We start from the raw sequence: 10,308 nt of genomic DNA on the forward strand, positions 1-10,308 counted from the left end.
GCAACAGGAAAAAAACAGAATATTTCCTGCTCACTACATCATACTAAACAGGCAGCGATAATTTCACAGTAGAGTTGAAATGAATTATCAGGTTTATTGTTAGACAGGAATTACTGATCTAAAATTTTCAGCAAAGCTCTGCAGCTTTGTAATTTAGTTACTGTACAATTTGACATACTCAGTACACGAAAAGGTTAAACAATCAAACTGATTTTTCTTGCACAATCCCAAAGGAAATGTAATAAGTAATATCTGCAGCAGAATTATTTTAAGTTCAGTATTTGATTCTGTAGGATTAAATTTGGACACATGGGTGTTGTTATGTGTATCTTGGCTCCAATTTGTCTTTTTTATCACTTACTGATAAATGCAAACCAAACTAGTGGTTCTGAGCATGGATGTGTTGTGACACAAATTCTTGAGAAAGGCACACCAGATGACAGCTCATACACATAGAAGAAAATTAATCATCTAAATATGAGTTATATTTCAGGTCAATTAGTCTTTTGTGATAGACATTAACTGATTATTCAACTTGAGAGTGAACCCTTTTCACGAGCAGAGAATTAAATGCAGAAATGAATACATAATGTATGTGCATGTGCTTTCTCTATTAAGTTTTGCAGAATAGTATGTGCATGTGGAGTTGTCTGCAAGCTTTTTTTTTTTTTTTTACAATGAGTTTGCCCAAAGTGACGACATTTGCTGATCAGGTTGCTAATTTAACCAAGTATCGTGTTAATTAGGTAAAATATATTCTGCAGGGGCGCAGGTGGTCAAATGGTTAGAGCGCATACCACTTACGCAACCGACCCCGGTTCGAATCCCGGCCGGAGGTCCTTTGCTGCATGTCACACACTCTCTCTCTCCCATGTCTACTGATTAATAAAGGCATCTATGCCACAAAAAAAAAAAAATCTGCAACAGATCATGTATTTACTGCATGTATGATTTATTGTGCATTTTGGTGGTGACTGATACAAGTTAGAACTGCACTCTATGACCCAGACAATACCAGCATTTGGTCTGTAAATTAAATGTAACAAAACAGAAAAAAAGTCAATTGAAACAACCAGATGATTGATATAATTCCTAGCACACTGTTGAACACATTATGTGACTTTCATAAATGAACAGTATATTTCCAAGTGACAAAGTCTGCCATCACACCCAGTACAGTATAAGGGTGGAGAATGTTCTATTGAATCAAATAGGAACAAAGTGCTGAAAAGCAGATTGACAATAACCATATAAACCCACCCACTTCTGATTTATTTTCTTCCTTGTTTGATATCATTGACATTCACCATTGATTAATGTGTGCCAAGGCAAATACATGCAGGCTAAAAAATGAAAGATAGACAAAAGAAAGGAGGAAAGGTGGCAAAGTTCACAAGTCAGGCTCAAAGGAAATGAGACAAATGACATTCTAAGCATTCTTTGTCATCCATAATCTATTTAGAGCTTCAATAAGATAATGGCAGAAAAAAATCTGCAACGTAACTCAAAAATGCTATAATATTGAAACACTTTAACGAAGTCACATAACTCAGTAAATACAAACAACTGACTGTTATGGCATTCCATAGCAACAAAGGCAACTTGAACCTTTTGAATTTTATGAAACATTACTTTTAATATGAACAGTTCACAGAGACCACTGAAGAAACAACTGCTACTGCACAATATGCAAAATTTGACGTTGCTACGAGTAGTCCATCCAACAAGTCAGGAAATAAATTGGTCAGTTCTTGTTTTATCCTCAACAGCAACACAGTCGCTCAGCTGTAACTCTCACACATCAGCCTATTTCTGTCCCTCCTCCAGACCGTCCTCCGTTTCTGATGGTGTTTCGGTCGACTCCATTTGGGCTCTGTGACGCTCTGCTTCAGTTATCGTCATGGGATGCAGAGGGAAGAACCCTGCCAACCCTGCCGAAAGAGATAAATAAGAGGACAAGATTACATCTTTTGCTACATTTTAAACTAACTATGGCAGAGACATTGTCCAGGGTTTCCAAGTGATACATTGTAATTTTAAAAAGGATAGGACTGGTGATTTTCTATATTTTTTCTTATTGTCAACCAAACTTATGTGCACAGCTAAACCAACAATGAATGGAATTTATTCAATGCACTAATTACAAGTGTTATGTGTGCATCCAAAACCTAATGTCATATTGCTATATGGTGTAGATCGCTGTTGTTGCCCAAAAACACAACCTCTTGACTTAGTGCTGAAGATCTTGAAGAAAATTACAATGTAGCATAAAGTCAAGAGGATGTGATACGTAGCACAACAAGCAAGCAAAGCTCTGTAAATGTAATGGAAATGGAGCAGTTTCTATATCACCCAGTGCAGCGGTGTGGCTCATTTTATCATATAAGAGGCTTTAAATACACACACAATTCTTGTAAAAAGGATTGTTCATTTTTGGTTTGGCTTTGCACATGAGATTTGTTGTAAGTAACAAAAATATAGAAAATCAACATTGTTATTTTTAAAGATCATTTGAATTCCATGTAGCCCCTCTAAATTTAAAACATGTCATTGTCTCAAGTTGTGGATTTATGGAAAAACCAACTGAGGGATACATTAGAAGCGTATTATGACTACAAAACGCCCATTTATCTGTACAATTCTTTAAACTAGAGGGCATGGACGAGGTGCTTTAGTGAACACATTACACAGTCCTGGCCAGATGTCATAATTCCTGGTAGTCGATAATATAGAAAAACAAGACTATTCACAAGTTAATGAATGGTCAATACAAAGAAGATTATATCTACGAATATTGTCTAAAAGATGGAGAAACTCATAACAGCTAAATGGACCTCCTTGATTAAACAAATTACTAAAAGCAGCGCAATTCTCTGAATAGGCCAGTAAAATAAAATTGTGCAATGTTGATACACCTTGAAAGAACATATACATGGACTGAATACACACCTAGAAGTTTGGACACAGACTTTGAAGGATGTGCGCCACAGCCGATCCAGTGCTTGACTCGGTCATAGTTGAAGCTGACAAGTTTCTCATTGTAGATGTTTGGGAGGGGGTCATAGGTACCCAGTTGTTCTATATACTTGCCATCTCTTGCCCTTTTGTTGAATGCTGCCACAATGCGATAAAATGGTCTGTTTGCTTGTTTGTGGCCTGCAAGAGCAAATCGGATGACAACGTACCCCTTATGGTACTTCTTCAGCAGGTGTGATGCTACAGAAATGAAATGAGCACAAGGAGAATTATCCAAGGGAACAAAATGAGTTTCTTGTGACTATTAAACACCTCTTTGCATCTGTAAAAAGGTTCATAACCCGCTTTTTCCATTTTGTCCATTCTCATCATTTAGCCAAGTAAAGACTGTACTGTGCAAGGCATTTTCTGAGGAGATATTTTATATTAACACTAAACGAGGAGGGGATTTATTTATTATATGATGGTTGTATCAGATTACACTAGTTGTAGCTGGGTGTACTTAGTAACTTGACAACTGAGTGTATATTTAAATATACCATATATTCATGTAGAGCTGAAACAATTGCTTGATCATTTAATAAGCCGAAAGAAAATTAGAATGAAGCAATTTTGAAAACTGATTATTTTGTTGACTGTTGAGAAAGCAACATGTAGGAAAGCTCTCTACACCTGCTGCTAATGTTAAATGTAACATGTCTCTCTTTAGCCAAATACAAATAAAGTTTCAAAAATGAGATATTTCCCTACTCAAGCAAGAATATTGTCACTTACAGTATAGTGACGTCCTGTGCAAGATGTTTAGATACACATACATAAATAAAAACTATTCACAGCATTATTTTTGAAAGCATCTTACTTGTAGTGTCTAAATTCTTTGCACAATACTGTATATTGATGTTTCCTTTCAACATTTTTTTTATCTTCACACTACAAACATGTGCTAGTATTGAGCAAGGATATGTAATTCAGGCTATTTAGATTATGAAAAACAAGTGCAACTTGAGAATGCCTATACATCTTTTATCGTACAGCAATGACAATGCTTTTACATTCAGATGGTAGAATCTTTGATTTGGACAAAACCTCATAACTGGGATACATTTTTCAGAAAAAGTGGGGTGTGTAGTTAATACAAGAAAAACACAATCTGGAAATGAGGATGTACTTACATAGATGGACCATGATGCTAGCTGAATGATCCTGCAATAGACAGAAAGTCACCAATAAGACAAAGTGTACATTTTATCCAACTCAAACACAGCAACATCAGTAAGTATCATATTGTTGCACATTTACTACCAGTGGTAAGTAAGTTGATTTACTCTGCACTGTGCTTAAGTACAACTTTGAGGTACTTGTATTTAACTTGATTATTTCTATTGGATGTTATTTTGTACTTCCACACCTCTAAATTTCAGAGGGAAAATATAGAACTTTCTACTCAACTACATTTATTTTACAGCTTTAGGAACTTTCCAGATAAAGATTAGATGCAATGGATAATATACAAATTACAACACATAGTTAAAGACAAAACCAGTGGTTTCCAACCTTATAGGTTTATGACATTCAATGTTCCAATATTTCACCAGAAATCAAAGATTAGAGAAAAACTCCAAAAACTGAACACAGGTGTGTGTATCAGTACTTAGTTTTTTCTTCATTCCTCTCCCATTAACCATCTCACAAACCCTCAGATTTATCTGCCGACCCTTTGGAGGGTCCCACCCCTAGGTTGGGAACCACTGGACTAAAGCTAGCTAACTGTATATAAAGTAGGGCTAGGCGATATGGACAAAATCAAATATCACGATATTTTTGACCAAATACCTCGATATCGATATTGCAACAATATTGTAGAGATGGTTGTTAATGCTTTCACAAAATATTTACACTGAACTTACTGTAATACTTATGTACTTTTACAAAAGTAAGATGTTTCATGCAGGACTTTTTCTTCTAATGGAGCATTGCAGTATTGGTGCTTATACTAAAATAAATGATCTGAATACGTCCTCTGTCACATTTTATTACATGAACAGTGAAGTCAGGAGCTCTCTGGAGCTGCTAACAGCTAACACCTAACTACAACAGTGTCATCAAATCAACCGTATTTAGCGAAATACCTTTGAGGAAGTTGAACGAAGTAAAGCAAAATGTCCCCAGACGTCGCCTCTATGTTATTCGTTGGGAAAGATTATGTTATTCAGATGTTATTCAGGTTGTTTAACGTATATTTCGGCAGCAGAGGTAATGTCACATTTGTCAGTGCGCAGCCATGTTTAAACAGGAAGTGACGTATGTAGCTGCCTCCTCACACCAATGCATTTCCGAGACGCAGGATGGCGCTGCTGCACCGCTCACCACCATACTCACCACCACTTGTTCAATGCATCCATTTACTTACCCTGTGCAAGGATGTTAACATTTCCAATTTATATTTCAGTCTGAAGTCATTTATTTACCATGTGCCTGTCAAATGTACCTTAGAAATTGCACACAAGCTTTAAACTTATTTTCATCACTTTTGGTTAGCGGTGGTTCTTAAGTAGGAGTAGGAATAAAACTCTGTTTGATTATCTGTTCTGCATTCACTATTTTGCTCCAATAAATGTAGGGAAGTATCATCAGCATGCCAGGAGTATCCTACTTTAAGCATCTAGAGTAGCTAAAGTATAACTCATAGTAGGCTACAGAATTTGACGCACTATTGGATTATTATTATCAGTGCTTTAACTTGTAAACTGTATTTTAACCCTTAAACTGGTCAAGGTGGAGCTAATTTAAAACAAGGGCTGCTAACAATTATTTTCATTATAGAGTAATATATTGATTAGTCTCTCAATTAATGGATTAGTTGTTTGGTCTGTAAAACGTCAGAAAGTGGTAAACAATGGTGATAACTGTTTCCCAAAGTCCAGTGCAATGTCTTCAGATGTCTGTCCACAGCCCAAAGATATTCAATTTACTGTCATAGATGACTAAAGAAAACAGAAAATCACATTTGTGAAGCTGAATCAGAGAAATTAGATTTTTTTTCCTTAAAAAAATGACTCAAAGATTAATCAACCATCAAACTAGCTGGCAATTAATCAATTGATTGTTGCACCTATAATTTAAACTACTGGCAGGCGGTTGGGTAGTTTAATCTGCGTCATATAGCAACTGGTCATTCATCTATAAAAATCGTAGTAAATGAAGTTGTAACTACAGCTGTCAGATGGTGGAGTAAAAAGTACGGTGTTTTCACAGTATATTATATCTTTATAATATTCTCCAAAATGTAGAACAGTTCTTGAATAAATGTACAACTGAATACTTTTTACCACTCCTTTTGGTGATACAACATATTTTAGTGACCTACAAGTGTGCAGTAGCCTCATTTATTCAACTATTGCATTCATTTAATGTATCAGTGCAGTCAAATTAATTAGGCTAGGTATAAATGCCTGAAATGTGTGAGTGTGTGAATGTGCACTCTATACAATGATACAAACACAGGAATGATACAGCTTCTATTCCAGGTCATGGAGCTGGTACACATATATAATCATCATAAACATGACAAAAACACCCCAACCCAGCGGACAAGTTTGCAATGATACGTTTATAATATTTTGAGCTACTACATGAAGTTGGAGCTCCCTTGACTTTAAGCTGTGCTGTCAGAAACATAGTATTTTACATTCTGTTTTCCGTAATTTCTATTCTAAATGTGTTGTGTGTCTTACATCAGCACTGCATTGAGTTTTAAATCAGTTTCCACCGCTGACCCCAGCAGTAATGAAACACTGTGGTCATGAATTCAGGGGTCATTGCTTTGCCTGATGTCATCTGAGTGCACAGAGATTTCTGCCCACCGGGAGCACAACTACCCCCCCAGCCTTGGAACATGGTGATTTCACACTCCTGTTGTGTAAAGCTTGTTTTGTGTGTGTGTGTGTGTGTGACAAACACATGGTTTTCTATGAGGAGAGGTCACTGAAGACACACAAAAGAGATAGGCCCTTGTTTGTAATTCTGAAAATATCCTACTGTTCCTGTGTGACTTTTCATATATAAAGCTAGTAATGTGTAAACATGATTGTAAAATATACATTTTCCTTTGAATTGATTATACCCCTGTTTGATCACAGTTATTTGAAAGGCCTTATATGTGTATATATACATGTGTAGACTATATTGCTACTATTTTAAATTTTTACACTGTCTGTTTTAATGTATACTAACAAATGACGAGCACAGAATACAGCAAAGATGTGATGGTGTTAGAAATTAAATTAAATAATTCCCAAAGAAAGCATAAAAAAGGTTAAAGAAAAAATACTTGAATGACCTGTGCAGCTGATCACACTCAGCGTTATTTAAAATAAAGCTGATTGACTGATTGTATGACACTACTTATACTCTCTTTAACTGAAAAGAATAACAAGATTACAAGGCTATCAGTTAAAAAAGATTTGAAAATGTAGTCAGTTTGGTTTGTCACAGAAGTAATTTCAACCAGACAAACAACGGGACACAAAATACTTTCTTCTCAACAGTCAGGGCTGAGATTTCAAGAGAGAAGTGTCATTATTAGGTTGACCAAGTTTCTTCGGAAAAATTTGAAAATGAATAGAGGCTTTACACAGTAAGGCAGCAAACAAAATGCATCTTACATGGTGAATCTGCAATGCGTGATTATCTGAACGGTGACATTGATTCTAGTTGTGGCTCACTCTCTCGTGAGGACCCCATGCTCTTTGGGATACCAATACGAGTTGTTCCTCCTCTAATCATCTGTGACAGTTCAGTTAGAGACGCTCAGATGACCAGATATTTTACTAGGAAAAAGCAACAGCAGTGTACTTTAAACGAAGAAGCCTCCTCGAGACATTGTATTTGAAGACGTCTGAATTTAATTTCATTATGTGTAAGATGCAACTAATATGTTCTAAACACTGAGCTCAGTCTTACATTGGGCACTTAAAAAGAACTCTCACCATATCTGTTAGCTGGTTTAAACAAACATTTGAATCATTTTGGGGACATGGGTTCATCATATAGTCCCATACTCACATACATCTTCTTAGTTGTTAGTGTAGATTTGTAGGATTTCAGGTAAATAAGATATGTCTGTTGTTTTTCTACATGTAATATAAACATAAAAGACCTTTCTTTGATTTTAGAATATCAAAATTGCTTTGTTTTGAATCAGTTCTTGCATGTATCTCTAAAGTTGAAGACATTTATATGATCTGTTTGAGATATTTGTTCACATAAGGGGACGTCTCAACTTTAATATTCCAACTGATGCAGCACTTTGGTCTGACCTGTGTAAAAATAGTCAGCTGCTGGTATCTATGGAGATCTATACAGTACAACTTCCTTCATCAACTCTGCTTCTCACCCAGAAGTTGCATAAATTCAAACCTAAATAACAACAAAATGTGTCTTATGTGGAACTAAGGAAGCCTAGTTGTGCATTAAAGTTCACACTTTCTGATGTGATTTGTATCCATAACACACTGACGAAAATCACAAGAATTCATCTCCCACTAGAGACACCACGAGAACTTTTGTCAGTTGTGGAATTTTACAAATATTCATTCATATCTAAAATAATCTCAAATAGGATTGCAAAAACAGCTTTTATATGTTGCTGTTGTTTAGATGTTAATGACATGGAAGTCTGATTCTTCACTCTCTACAGATGGGTGGTTTTTCAGAAACAATCAACTGCTCCCTGTTTAAAAAGATAACAGATTTTTACAAAGGAATACCTTCTTAGACAATTGGCAGTATTTATATGGGCACATTACTGTACATCAGTGACAAAAATTTGATCATCATGTTTAATTCTAAAAGCCTCTTTTTGTAGTGTTTCCTCTTTTGTATGACCCCTTTTTTATGTGGGTTGGGAAGTGTCTGGAACAATGTCTGTTTCTGTGTTTGATGTGTTTGTGTGCTCAAATTTGAAAGCTTAAATATAAAATATAAAAAACAGAGACTCAAAGAAACTCAAAGCATTTACATGGAAGGTAAAAATACACCTTAGACTTCCCAACACATAAAATACTATGAAGACATTTATGCAGGATGAGCATTGTTGACTCTCCAATTCACTAGCATATCTTTGAAATGTGGGACGAAGCCATATGAGTACACACAAGAGACCCATATTAACACCAGGAGATCATGGAAACAACAACATACACCATTCAAAATTAAGCAACTCCCAACATCATCCAGACCACCACAAGAGAAGGCAAAGAGAAAGAAATGATCCAAATTCCATTTTCTAAAATGTTGACAAGAATTTTAATGTGAATTATCACAGGCAGTACAAACAGCTGTGGCTCAAACTTGTGTCCTTATGTTAACCACTGTGTCACCCCAACCTCTTTAATGGCTTAAACTATTATATGCTACTTACTATCAACCACCATTTCTGTACCAAATAATACGTTTTCTAAGGTAGATTACCATGAAAACAGAGGGCCAAAGAGCTTGTGCTCAATGATGAACAAGTTTTATGATTGCCCTTTAAAATTAAATTATCTTCTCTTTCAAGATTTATGCATCAATACTGAAACCTCCATATTGATTTGAACATTATTAGAAAGAAGTTACATGTTGTTTTTATGTACCTCCAAAACTTGAAAAAATTAAAGAACAAGTAAAAAAACCCAACCCTGTCTTCAGCTGTGTGCAATTTATTTTTAATATAATACAACATGTCTAAACTGTCTATCTAGCTTAAAGAATGGGAGAATATCTGAACCCATTAAAGTAAATCATAAATGCTTCATTTTAACACCAATTTTGGACATAGATGGTTCTCACTGAGCAGTAACAAGTTGTATACGGAAACATTGAAGACTTACAGAAAAGGGGTTTTCTTTCAGATTTACATTTTGTGTCTATATTTGTGATATTCTGTTGGCATGCAGTTTAAAGAAAGCATGCATGTAAATTTGAATTTAAACAATTTTCAACTACATTTTCACCACAGTTTTATGTTGTTTTCTGTGTTTTTTTGTTGTTGTTGTCTTTTTTAAAGAAACAGCATATGCATAAGATTCCTCAGCCTGGTTACTTGGAATAATGGATCTTTTCAATCACAGGCACCATGTGACTTCTAGTCTGTGAGCTCTTTGTGATGCCCTCTGCTTTTTTAAGTATCTGTGTCCAGCTTCAGCAGAGATAGACGTTATGGTTGCAGAGAGCACCTAATGGAAAGACAGGATTTGGTCACAGATGGGGCGTCAAGTGATCTCCCTTCTCTGGAAGGATCTTTCAGATGGTTGTGGTGAGACTAATTGTGATAGCATGCAAAATGGAGGC

General features: G+C 35.7%; 1 protein-coding gene across 1 annotated transcript; it reads right to left on the reverse strand.

Annotated features, from left to right (window-relative positions):
• Positions 1-931: 931 nt before the first annotated feature.
• mrps16 (mitochondrial ribosomal protein S16) lies at positions 932-5,254 on the reverse strand. The gene is made up of 4 exons (XM_053316452.1): positions 5,106-5,254; positions 4,149-4,179; positions 2,950-3,216; positions 932-1,931 (listed from the first exon to the last, which is right to left on the reverse strand). The coding sequence occupies exons 2-4, from the start codon at positions 4,159-4,161 to the stop codon at positions 1,807-1,809; spliced, it is 405 nt and encodes a 134-aa protein (XP_053172427.1). The 5' UTR covers positions 4,162-4,179; positions 5,106-5,254; the 3' UTR covers positions 932-1,806.
• Positions 5,255-10,308: the final 5,054 nt, after the last annotated feature.

This window comes from Scomber japonicus, chromosome 3, assembly GCF_027409825.1.
Source record: "Scomber japonicus isolate fScoJap1 chromosome 3, fScoJap1.pri, whole genome shotgun sequence".
In the NCBI taxonomy this organism is placed as follows: Eukaryota; Metazoa; Chordata; class Actinopteri; order Scombriformes; family Scombridae; genus Scomber; species Scomber japonicus.